This window comes from Labrus mixtus, chromosome 16, assembly GCF_963584025.1.
Source record: "Labrus mixtus chromosome 16, fLabMix1.1, whole genome shotgun sequence".
In the NCBI taxonomy this organism is placed as follows: Eukaryota; Metazoa; Chordata; class Actinopteri; order Labriformes; family Labridae; genus Labrus; species Labrus mixtus.
Genome location: NC_083627.1, coordinates 5,412,174 through 5,424,973, shown reverse-complemented (window position 1 = coordinate 5,424,973; position 12,800 = coordinate 5,412,174). Strand labels below are relative to the sequence as shown.

Below are 12,800 nucleotides of genomic sequence, written 5' to 3'. Positions count from 1 at the left end.
CACGGTTACGGATCGATCAACAAAAGTTGTGGAGCAAATTTCCCACAGTAATCGTCATCATCAACTTTTATTATTAGACTCAAGGTCCATTTTAAAAGACATACAATACAAAAAATAGACAACACACATATGCATTAGAATAAAAACATTGCCGCCTCTTATAAAAGGCACTTATACCAATGTCTCCAAAGGTATGACTGGTAGCGTACTGCACTATAAAGATAAAGATAAACTTCATTGATCCCCCGTGGGGGAAATTTGTGCATTACAGCAGCTCAAGAAAACGGGATGGGAAATAATTATTAAAAATAAAAATAGAAGTTAAAAATCAAATCAAACATATTTACATCAGTTAAATAAAAAAATACAATAAAAAAATTAAAAATACAATAATACAATACTAGTCAAGTCGAGTCATTCAAGCGACTGATAAATTTGTACATAAGGTTCCTCAATAAAGCTTGTAAGGTGTTAACTCCTGCATTCACAAATAGCTCACTTGGCTTTTTAAGTAAGATCCTAAAACAATCATTGTAAGCAACCTGAAGTCTGTGCATACTTGATTTTTTTTAACTTACCCCATAAGTAAGTAAGTAACTTAAGCTAAAAGATAAACGTTACCTGTAATGTATTGACTTCAATTTATTGCTACTTTGTGACTTAACAAGAAGTATTGAAATAAAAATGACGGCCACTACAGACGTGTTTTAAACTGAAAATGGGAATTTACGAGGAGAGCTTGAATGCAACTAAAGGGGCGGGAACTTTGCGTAAGTGTCCACCATTCTCCAGGTTACGACGTTACGACAGCGTGAGGGAGAAGACGCTGTATTTCATCAAAATCAAACGGCATAGTAGCCCACATTTCATTTAAATCGTGGACCCGGGATAAAGCGGTAACATGTGGGGCAGCTGGTGGAGCAGTGCAGCGGTGACCCACGGGCTCATCGCTCTGTTCGCCATGGGCTCGTGGATTTCCGTCAACAGTCTGTGGGTCGAGCTCCCGGTGGTTGTCCGCGTGCTGCCCGAAGGTCAGTGTTTCTACTTCTGGACTCAGAGTTCACCTCAAACTGGCCTTTAGTGGTCTATAAATTATATTCTAGCCTTCCTTAAGTCACAGGCAAACCATTTGGATCGGCTTGAGTGAGATATTTACGCCAAACTTTGTGACATTAGCTTGTGCCAAATGTCACAGGTAGATAATAGACCCACTATTGTGACGTCAATTTCAGCTACAGCTGTTGTGAAGGTTATTCAATTAAGAAGAAGGAAGTAAATATTTTATAATACATCTAAGATCGGGTCTAAAAGAGTCGATGAAAACGCATATTTATCTTCTTAAAACACAATACAACCTGAATCTGACGACGTTTAACAAGTACTGCTAATATAATGTGAGCCTTACTTCACATGTACTTAACTTTTTTTTACTTTTATTTTACTAAATGGTTGTATTTGGTGACATTTCAGGGTGATATATTGCACTAATAACCACTATAACCGTATGAGTTTGAGTGAAGAGTGTCATAATAAAATGAGTGAGAGGTCATTTTGCGGTTCATATTTTCATGCTTTTATTTTGAAATTTTCCCTGAACATAACACCTTACCTTTTGACATGATGGTTATAAAACAGGTATTACATTTGATGGTATTTAAAAAAAGGTATTAAAATATTGAACTATTTGATTAAACCCTACAAAACAACTTCAAAATATTACTTAGAATAAGAGAAAATTATTTTTATAAGGCTGCAGCCATGCCCCCTCCTCTTTGTGTGGTAACGCCTTTAGTGTCCTGTGAGTGTGCGTGGTTGTTGTACCTCTTTGATAATAAATAACTCTACCCCAAATTTCTACCAAAAACAACTGGTTTCACGTTACACATCCTTTCCCTAAAGAGCTGGGTCGTAACATTTCTGTGTTTGACGTTTGCGTCACATATTTCTAATACGTGTGAGACATCTGCACATCGTTGCTCGTAGTTCTCCTGCAAGCCTCCTCTCCACTCATTCCTTAAGATGTATCACAAAAACGAAGGAATTTGAAAAGTCCTTCACACCGATATTTCCACTAACGTACATCTGCCTTCCTCTTTCTTTATTTCTTTTTTTAGAATGGAACCTGCCCGCCTATCTCTCAGTACTAATAGCGTTTGGGAACCTTGGACCTATAGCAGTGACCGTTACACACCACTGCGCTCCAGGACGTTTAAATGAACGCCTCGTCATCCACTTCATCCAGCTGCTGGCGGTGGTAGCGTCTGCTCTTCTGGCCGTTTTCTGGTCACACACCGTCACACTAGCCGGAGAGGAAAGGTCCCTGCTGTTCCTTCTCTTCACCTTCGTGCTAGCTTTGGTCTGCTGCACTTCCAACGTCACCTTCCTGCCTTTCATGTTCCGCTACCCCTCGGAGTATATCCGCACCTTCTTCATTGGTCAGGGCCTCAGCGCCTTGTTCCCCTGTATTGTGGCTCTGGGACAAGGCGTCAGCAAGCTGGAGTGTAAAACCGTGAACGGCACGGTGACGCCGGAGTATTTGCAGGAGAATTTTCCGGCACAGAACTTCTTCTGGTTCCTGTGTGTCATGCTGTCGATCTCATTTGTGAGTTTCTGGGTTTTAACACGGAGACAGACAGAGTCACAGAAAGACGCTCTGCCACAGGACGATGACAAGACGACAGCAGCAGCCAAAAACGGAGAGGAAACACACCCGCTGCATAACGGAGCGACGGCGCCGGTGTCTGAGGAGCAGGTGCAGGTCGACGTACAACCTCCCGCTCAGACATTTTGGACACAGCGGAACATCTACCTGCTGTTCCTGCTCGCCGTCTCCAACGCTCTCACCAACGGGGTCCTTCCCTCTGTGCAGAGTTTCACCTGTTTGCCCTACGGCACCATGACCTTTCATCTTTCCGTGGTCCTCGGAAACATAGCAAACCCCCTGGCCTGCTTCCTGGCCATGTTTGTTGTCCTGAGGTGAGAAAAATGGAAAAGTTATTGAACACAATACAATTTATTTTAGCTTTTACACTTTTTTCACAGTTGTTGTGACATTTGATAGTTTTGGCAATTTTTGTGACAACAGTGTTTTGATTGGCCCAATTTTGTCTCCCAGGTCCTCCGCTGTTCTTGGCTTCTTGTCTTTAGCAGGGGGAGCATTTGCTGCATATCTCATGGCGTTAGCAGCACTCAGCCCCTGTCCTCCTCTCCTGGGAAACCCCACTGGCGTTGCTTTAGTGGTGAGTCCAAATACTTAGTCACAGGGTCAATTTAAAATGAGTCTAACGCCCACTAAGAGTTGGATTTGATCGAAAAGAAGTGTATATAAAACCCAGCTGCCTACCATGACTAACCAAAGTAAACAACACGCAGCACCCCTAACCTAGTGTCTCTAAACATGTAGAACATCTCCTTGTGAGTGTGTGAATGCGTGCTCCTAAAATCTCACTCATACGTGTCCCGATCCGGTCGGGGCGAGTCCCTCCAGCACAGTTAAACAGAGTACATTTATGATGAGGCACAAAGGGAGGCAATCTCCGTCTCAAGCAGCCGCTGAACGACGGCACTGGCAGGCTTGTCATGGCCGAGTCGACTATTGCTCCCCTCTGATTGGTTGATTGGTCTGCTGTGCACCAATCAGGCTTCTTCAACGGCTGTACGGCGCAGGTAGATGGCATCAGCATCAACTTGAGAAAGCACCGCCCACTTTCCATCATACACACGACCACGCTGAGGTAGAGTGGGACTCTCTCGACAGGAAGGGTCGGGGGTTCGATCCCCAGATCCTGCATTCACATGTTGAAATGTCCTTGGGCGAGACACTGAAGCCGGAATTGCTAACATTGTGGATTGAATGGATTAGTTATCACTGATGGACACTTTACATAGCGGAGTCTGCAGTCAGTGTGTGTGTGACTGGCAGTAGAAAAAGCTATATAAGCTCAAGTCCACGTACACACACACACACACACTCATAGAACACTCCAAAAGGGAATTTAAAACACGCACAGAGGAGGGGGCGCAGCTGCAGCAGTAACAGCAGGGGGGGGGGGGGGACACTTTGTACAACACAAGTCTGAGATTTGAACAGAAGAATCCATTTCAGAGCTAAAACAAAAGTGTAAAAAAGTGAATTTAGTAGACGAAAGAACATAAAGGATAAATAAACAGAAGAGTCCAACCTGAGATTTCAGACTACATCCCATATTTTATTTTAGTTGGTTTGTTAAAAAGTATAAAATACCCCAAAAAGTGTGCGTTTTTCCTCCCACAGATTAAAAAAATAAAATAAATCAAAATGTCTTAAATATCAGTGTCTCTTTGCAATTTGAGCAGAATTCAACTTTAATTATTTCAAAAACTTTGCTTTAAAATCTGCTGAAAATTCTCAGGGGTACAGCCAGGGACATGAGGAACAAGAATCCATTGAAAGTTTCTCGTCGCCTCTCTCTGTCAGCTTCTTTATTTCAGCAGAAGGGTTCCTCAATGAATACAAAATAGTAAAGACTTTTAGTTCTACAATTTTTTATTTTTTTTAACGAGTGTTTTCTGCCGTTGCTCTTTTCCTCGTGCTGGTTTAAAGTTGATGAGCTCGGTTGAATTTTTTCTTTTTGACGGCGTTCAGTTAATTCTGTTCTCACCAAGCGGCAACCTCCGGTGTTCAAATCCTGCAGTTCATCGAGTGTCCACTAGAGGCTTGCTGCAGAAGCACAGGAAGCCACATACACACCCATTAAAGAAAAGCAGTTTTTACAGCAGAAGTTAACATGTTTACAGCCTGATTAGCTCATGTCTGGAACGGCACACACTGTACGGAGGATGAATTTAATGATGACTCATCCGTTTTAATTTCATGAAGAACATGAATTAGTCACAATAAGGCGCTTAGCTGACCTGATTGACAGGCAGGTGCCATGTAACGGTTCGTCAAGAGGCTTAAAACCTGCCTCAGCCTGTCGTTAGGTTGAGACAGAATTTACTACAGGGCGACCGCCATCGATGGGCTTCCAAACCCCCGCTGCGGTAACAGATGGGTGACGTCACTCAGGCTTCATCCTTTCATATTTACCAATCTGTGGTTCTCACTGACCTGAGCTGCTCTCTTGTTGTTGATGTTCTACAGGTCACCTCCTGGATCATTTTCACGGGCCTCTTCTCCTACCTGAAGGTTGTGATTGGGACGTTGCTTCACGAGGCCGGTCACGCTGCTCTGCTGTGGTGCGGCATCTCCATCCAGGCAGGCTCGCTCATTGGAGCTCTCACCATGTTCCCCATGATCAACATCTATCACATGTTCGCCCGCGCTCAGGAATGTGTGGATAACTGCAGCTAACCGGAGAACTGTTATGATTTCACAGACAGAGTCGCCTTTCATTTTTCCTGATAGCCCTATTTTGGGGGTTTCTTTTCCCCTGAGTGAGGCACCTGATCTGTCTCTCCGCCTCATCTTCCCTCTCATCCTCTCCTGGTTCACAGGCCTCGAGGGCAGCAAGAGCACAAACATTCCTGCACAATGGGAGCATTGTGATGCTGCATGTTGGCCCAGGGGATGTAAGATGCATATGATGCAGTAATACCACAAGTGCTTTGTGTGGTGTTTTATAAAGAGTCTCTGTGATACAAGTTGTTTACTTTAGCCAAAACAAGACGCTGATGGATTCGTTTGCCACAACAAGAGACCACATGGAAAACGATTCCCTGAACTGATGAACTTATTCATCCAAGTTTCTTCAAATATTTACACTATGAGCTGTAAGCTGTGGTCCTGTTCATACACAAGAGCCTGGGAGTGTTTGTTTTTTAGGTATGTTTAGGTATGTTTCACTACCTCTGATCGATGTATCGTTAATCGTGATCATAGCTACACTTCCATCACCTCCAGATTTTTCAGTGAAGCTGCGCTGACGTAACTGGAAACATGCAGTTCATTTTGATTCAGCGTCATTCCTTTATTTTGTGCTAAAATGATTTCTTTGTGCCTGGAACTGTCGAGCTACTCGTGCAGCGAGTCTTTTGGGTGACGTCGTTTCTCGTAATGTTTTATACAAACATTTTGTATCATTTGAGATTTTTTTTCCATATTCCTTATAAACACTAATGTCATGTGACCTCTCAGGAATAATGTCCGACTCCGCTGAGTCGTAAAGTGAACAGTTTTGCACGTTGTGTAATCTCGCTCTTTTGAAGTAACTAAATGTATACCTCTGAGATGCACTAATACCTTGTAAGGTTGTTTTATTAATCATGCTGCTGAAGTACATCACATTTAATAACATTATTAAACTCCTCAGAGGTTTACAGAGTCTCCGTTAACGCCGCCGTAACTTTATGGTTTTAAGCTTCTTTTTTTAATTGATCTATTCTCCGTTAAATTCTCATGCTGATTTTGGACTCATTTATTTTTGAACACTGAAGTGATCGACTGTGACTGTCTTTTTGTTTTTGTAATGACCAGTGTTTTTGTTTTTGATTGATTCTCATACATCATGTGACTTCAAATGAATCATGTACATTTTACTCACAAAATGACTGATGAACATTAAACATTTTTTTTAAAGGACCCTAAACAGTTTTGTTTTGTTTCTAAGCTTCAGAATTCACGATGCGTTTGTCCTCTCATCCTGTTTGACTTTTTACAGCTGAAACTGAACGAACAACAACGACCATTAATTACTTTTCTGATCCAACAAATATGTTAAGGGGTGAATAAATAAAAAAAACCTTTAACCAATAAAAGGGCCGTATTATTTGTCATTCACATACAGCCACAAAGTAAGTAAAGACAAAAAATCTGATACCACTGGCCGATATCTTTCTTCGAGCTGTGTTCGATCTGTATGCAGATCAAATGCAGTTAGGAAATATTTGTGGAAAAGATATATTATGAAGACAGGATGGTCACTCAACTGTAAAATAACTGCATCACAACTTGACATTATGGAGCGTGATGATGCTTGTTGTGATCCATACAGCGCCCTCTGCTGGTGACAGAGAACTGCTAGTGTAACAATGAAACTAAAATAAAATGCCAATAAAATGAATAAATCTGTTAATATCGGCGCATATCTGAGTTAAAATGAGTTGATACGATACTCACTTGAAATGCTAATATCAGCTGGCCGATGAATCGGTCGGGCTCTAGCAATAACAATAAGAAAGAGAAGGCGAGAGAGTCACATGAGCCACAGATAAGAGGATACCCATAAAAGAATCAGTTCTCTCAGGACGCTGGAAAGCCTAACGGTTATGGATGCCCCATGTACAGGTGCTATAGTCCTCATTGCAACGGCCATAGGTTCCAATCTGACCTCGGCCCGTTGCTGCATGCCCCCCCCCCCCCCTCTCTCTTTATCCTCCAACTTCTCCTGTCTCTCTTCAGCTGTCCTATCTAATAAAGGCAAAAATACATTCATAAGTTCCCAGAGACGATTAAAAGAAAAGAACACAAATGTTACATTATAATCGAAAAGGCAGAAAGCTAAACTGATTTATGCTAAGCTAACTGCCTGAGGCCTTTTTAAAAAAAAAAATAGGAACGGGAGTGTGGTATCGCTCTTATCTTACTCCATCCTGTGACGCGTTTCGTTTTGTTTCTCGTAAATTTGAATTTCTCTTAATGCGCACCATTGAATTCACAAAGATTTTACAAAGAGTTCGAGTTCCGATGAATATTTTTTCCTCACGTTATCACAATCATTATTTTTCTGATAAAGTGCACACAGGTTTGTTTGTTAAAATCAAGCAGCCATGAAGTCGTGTACCCTGAACAATGTAAACACGTTTTCACATGATCCCCTTAAGCAGCATTAACGAATTCTGCAGGTTTTGAATGCATCGCACTCATACAGAAAAAGCTCTCGAGGCAACAAAAGAAAAAGAAAAAGGGGATGCAATGGCTCTAAATCTCAACATGTGATGGTTTATTGATGATCCTAGACCCCTGACAGAGACGGCACTTAAGGTCGAGACAATGATCAGTTAACTAAACATGTATCATGGTTGGCTACATGCTCTCACACCCACTGGAACCAAGGAGGGTTTAATCCTCTGACGCACACACACACACACACACACACACAAAGTTTACTGCACAGGACTTTGGCTTCTTTCCCTCCGCAGAAAACTTCAAACCATCCACCAAACAGCATGTGAGTATTTGCATGGATGCACACCGTCTCTGATGTTTGTAAATGTGTTACGTTTGAATGCTTTTTATTGTTTAGTTTTGCAAAAGTGCTCATCATCTAAATAGATTTCCTTCATGATTCTTCTCCTTTCCTGTGATCTGAAGCTTCTTCTGCACTTTCACCGAGTCACACTTTAACTCTCGTCTGTGTTGGGATTCTTTAAAATCATCCTCTGTACATCTTTGGCTGAACACACTTCTTCTCTGAGGCTCTTTTCTTTTTTTTTCTTCAAACATTTTGCAAACATTTCTGATTCTCATTTAAACGATCAAAGACTCCCTCACATGCGCTCTCTCTTCTCCCAATAAACAATGCACAGGTCACGTGTTTTCTTAACTTATGTAATGGTTACTTATGCAGCAGGTGGTCATGTTTCCTTTCGCTGTATGCTTGGTGTTTTAAGCCGCTTTCACCCACCGCCTCTCTGTGATACAGTGTTGATAACACAACGATTCAATATGTTGCTGTTTCAGCTCACTTTGACTGAATGAGAATCTGCACAGAATAAAAAAATCATCTCCTGGCTTGCAGACGAGGAAAAGACAAGACTTAAAGAAAACATTAACCAAACATAGTAATAAGTCAACGTCTGTGCCTTTAACACGTGTTGGCCGAGGGATGATTCCTCATGGTGACATATTAATCTGTGATTTTGAGTTTCCAGGAAGTTGTTTGGATTTGGATTTTCTTGGCATATCTTTATATTTTACTCATTTGAATCATTCCCATTTTCTGCTGCTGGAATATTAAGTTAGGATTATGCCGATGATTAAGTTTTCCTTTCTTCAGTTGAGGAAGAAGGAGACTTAGGAACTTTCCATCACGTCTCCATAAACTACATTTAATGCAAGAACGGTTCGTTAGAAGAGCTTCAAAATTTAAACTCCAGGGACCCTTCAGAACCTCTATTCTCCAAACTCAAAATATGAACTATGTCGATCTTCAACATAAACATCATACAAACATGTACCTTCATTTAAAAAGTAAAATATCGAGGCGCTGGTGGCCAAGTGGTCGGTTCGCACGGCCCATGTACGGAGGCTGTATTCCTTGAAGTTGACTGCCCAGGTTTGGATCCGACCTGTGGCTCCTTTCCCTGCACGTCCTTCTCCACTCTCTGATTTTGCACTCTATCCACCGTCCTATCTCTCCAATAGAGGCATAAAAAAGCCCAACAACAAATCTTAAATAATATCTACCACACCATTTCAACAATACTTTTGCATAAAATTTCCAGCTTTCATTTCTTGTCTAACTCGATAGGGCAAACTACCAACATGTTACGCAGTGTCCCACCACCAGGGGGCATTATTCTGTTAAAATACAGAGGTGTTTCACTTTGGAATAACCACCTAGGCTACATCTTTATGCATCTTCAAAAGAAACTGATTAGAAAGCCTCTGCAGTATAACTGTAATCTGTTGTACTCACTGCCCGTCTTGTAATCTTTTGATTGTGTTTTTTTAATTTCTCTCTTTATTTATTCTGTATTCCTCTTTGTGTCCTGATTAACATTTACTGATTTGTTGAAGTCTTTCTTCCTGGTGAAAGTTGTATTTTATGTGTTGAACTATTGCATGACTTTTGTGCAAACAAATGAATAATAAATAAATAAATAGAAGACAATGATGGGCCTTAACTTAACCAATACCTAAATCTTAACTCTTTAACTTTATGGTTAACATGATATGGACAGTTGGAAAGTTTGTGGTTCTTAGTATCCCATGGACGTCTATCAAGATAACGTTACAAAGTTACTGTGTAACATTTTAATTAAAGTGTAAATCATTTTCTCTTCAAAAGGTTTTTCCCCTTTTCACACCCAAGTCAAAATGTAATCATTAATCCTCCTTAGAAAGCTTAATTCTTGGTGAATGATAACCCATTTATGTGCTTGAGACAACCTTAACAGGATCGGGTGATTGAATGTTCAAAACAAAATATACTCTTCTGGTTACACAGTGAATTTCTTTTAGCATTTATTAAGGAAATTCAACTAAGCAGGCTTTAGTACAATGAGCTCATTGTACAGTTACAGGCTTTCCTCTGCTAGTAGTTCCTGAACCTCATCAATTTCCCTCAAGCTAAGAGTATGGATGATTCATAAAAATGTTTACTGCTTTCTGTGGTTGTTGTTGTTGTTGTTGTTATTTATCCCTTTTCATAAAGACCCACTTTCACTGTTTGAGCTAACAAAACGGTGCATAGCCTAGCCTTTAAAAATGTGTTACAATGTGGACCAAAACGAAAGCCATGCTAGCAGCTCTGACCCTTTTGTCTTTTTCTAGAGGAACACAGATCTCCACTATGTCCCTCCTCACTCACCTGTTGGCGTGCCTGTTCGGGATGGGCTCCTGGGTCTCCATCAACGGCCTGTGGGTGGAGCTGCCCCTGATCGTCCCTCAGATCCCAGAGGGCTGGTTGCTGCCTTCATACCTCTCTGTGATCATTCAGATGGCTAACGTCGGGCCCCTCTTTGTCACCCTGATGCATCGCTTTCGGCCCGGCGCCTTGAACGAGATTGCCGTCATATACTTGATCATTGGACTGGGAACTGTGGCGAGCTTCCTGCTGGGATTCTTCTGGAAGGAGACTGTGGTTGTAGGTGGCGTTCCTCGCAGTGTAGCCCTCCTTGTGTTGACTTTCTTCCTCTCTGCGGTCGACTGCACTTCCTCCGTCACCTTCCTGCCCTTCACTATGCAGTTAAAGCCCCAATATCTGACCACGTACTACATCGGGGAGGGTGTGAGTGGCCTGCTGCCCGCTCTGGTGGCGTTGATTCAGGGTGTCGGGGTCGTCAACTGCATAAATGGCACACAGTCTCTAAACCACACCCTGAACACCTCGTATAGTGCTTCGAGTAGTGAGCTCAGGGCCGAGTATCAGCCGGCAAACTTCTCAGTGGAAGGGTTTTTCTTCTTCCTTAGTGCTATGATGCTTGTGTGCCTGGTGGCGTTCCTGCTGCTGAACTACCACCCGTCTGTGGCGAGGGAGCACCCGAACAGTCGCTACACCACCGGGGTGAAAGACAAATCTCAGACAAAAAAGAAGTGGGCCGAGCAGAAGCCCATGATGGATCCCTACAGAGCTCCAAACCTGAAGCGCAAGAGCAGCTTCGGGACTGGATCCTACAGCTGGATTCAGGTGTTTTATATCTTTGCGATCCTGGCCTGGGTTAACGCTCTGAGCAACACAGTTGTTCCCTCGGTGCAGTCCTACTCCTGCCTGCCATACGGGAACAAGGCGTTTCACCTATCAGCCACCATGGCCGCAGTATCAAACCCTCTCGCCTGCTTCATCGCCATGTTCTTCCCTATAAGGTCAGTGTACTGCTGTGTAACCATTATTTTCTAATTGAAATATTCTTGTTTGTGCAACCACCAACCTCAGCCAGGACCTCATTATATAAAATCAGGATTTGGTAAATGTTTGGCTCTACATCTTAGAAAATATCTAAACGAGTGTTCAACAGACTTTACCACACACATGGTATCATGCCACATTGTGTGTGATGCATCTGTTTCTGAAGCAGCAGATATTTATAGGTAACGTGTCATTTCACAGGTCTTTACTGCTGATGGGAGCTCTCACAGTGACAGGCAGTGGAATAGGTGCTTATATAATGGGTATGGCTGTGTTGAGTCCATGTCCATTGCTAGTAAATGAAACTTCAGGTGGTGTCATCATGGTGAGTACACTGTCACACTGTCGCCGTCTTATTGCTTTTTGAATCTAAAATACAGAAAAAACATGCAGCAGATTTCAACCTCACCTCCTTTTCTGCTCCTCAGGTGTTGGCCTGGATCCTCTTTATTCTCACTCTGTCCTACGTGAAGGTGATTATTGGAGTGATCATGAGAGACGAGGGTCACAGCGCCCTCGTGTGGTGTGGAGCGGTAGTGCAGCTGGGCTCTCTGCTGGGGGCTGTGACAATGTTTCCCCTGGTCAGTCTTTACAGCTTCTTTTCATCAGGGGACCCGTGCAACACAAAATGCCCTTAAAATTAAGTAAGTGGGACAGTAGCAGCCTCTGATGTGCCACATTTTTTATGCGTAGATTATAGTTGTGTTTGTTTATGTTGATTTATTTGTATCATGAAACTGAGCCTGAAAGAGAAGCAAACTGTAGACACAGTAAATCTGTAGTGTTTTGGTGTTGCATTACTGACCGCGCCGTTTCATAAAGGAAGATACCTTTGCATGCGTTGAGGTACATTTTGTGTACATTTATACACAATACAATACGTTTGATTGATCCAGTTTGTACTTCAAACCTTCAGAAACTTTAATCAGAAATTTGGATTTTTTTCAAAATTTTTGGGGAATTTTCAAAAACCTCCATCAAGAAATCTTAGGGGAATTTGGTCAGAAAAAAACTTTAAATTTAGCAAACTTATAATTGAAATATCCAGAAACCTTGTTCGTAATCTTTGAAAACTTTCGCCAGAACTTTATTTTTAACCTTAATAAACTTTGTTCAGACTTTTGAGAAACTTTCAAGAACTTTTTTATTTATTGTAGAAGACCTCCTGCAGTACCTTCATGACCCACTAGGGGCAAATAATCACTATATCAGTTTTAGAATAATCCCTCCCCGTCGGTTTCATATCAGCAT

The 12,800-nt window shown here is 42.0% G+C and overlaps 3 protein-coding genes and 1 long non-coding RNA gene across 5 annotated transcripts in view; 3 read left to right on the top strand and 1 right to left on the bottom strand.

Moving 5' to 3' along the window:
• The window catches only part of LOC132990650 (uncharacterized), a 270,244-nt gene that overhangs the window by 4,987 nt on the left and 252,457 nt on the right, over positions 1-12,800 (top strand). The gene's annotated exons all lie outside the window — the stretch shown is intronic.
• LOC132990656 (uncharacterized) overlaps positions 1-12,800 on the bottom strand; it is a 316,893-nt gene that overhangs the window by 243,430 nt on the left and 60,663 nt on the right. The window lies entirely within an intron of this gene.
• Positions 748-6,556, top strand: slc52a2 (solute carrier family 52 member 2). The gene is made up of 4 exons (XM_061059871.1): positions 748-1,031; positions 2,115-2,976; positions 3,116-3,239; positions 5,123-6,556. Exons 1-4 carry the CDS (start codon positions 902-904, stop codon positions 5,330-5,332), a joined length of 1,326 nt encoding a protein of 441 aa, XP_060915854.1. The 5' UTR covers positions 748-901; the 3' UTR covers positions 5,333-6,556.
• Positions 7,814-12,276, top strand: si:ch73-196l6.5 (riboflavin transporter 2). The gene is made up of 4 exons (XM_061060261.1): positions 7,814-8,147; positions 10,475-11,506; positions 11,751-11,874; positions 11,978-12,276. The coding sequence occupies exons 2-4, from the start codon at positions 10,494-10,496 to the stop codon at positions 12,185-12,187; spliced, it is 1,347 nt and encodes a 448-aa protein (XP_060916244.1). The 5' UTR covers positions 7,814-8,147; positions 10,475-10,493; the 3' UTR covers positions 12,188-12,276.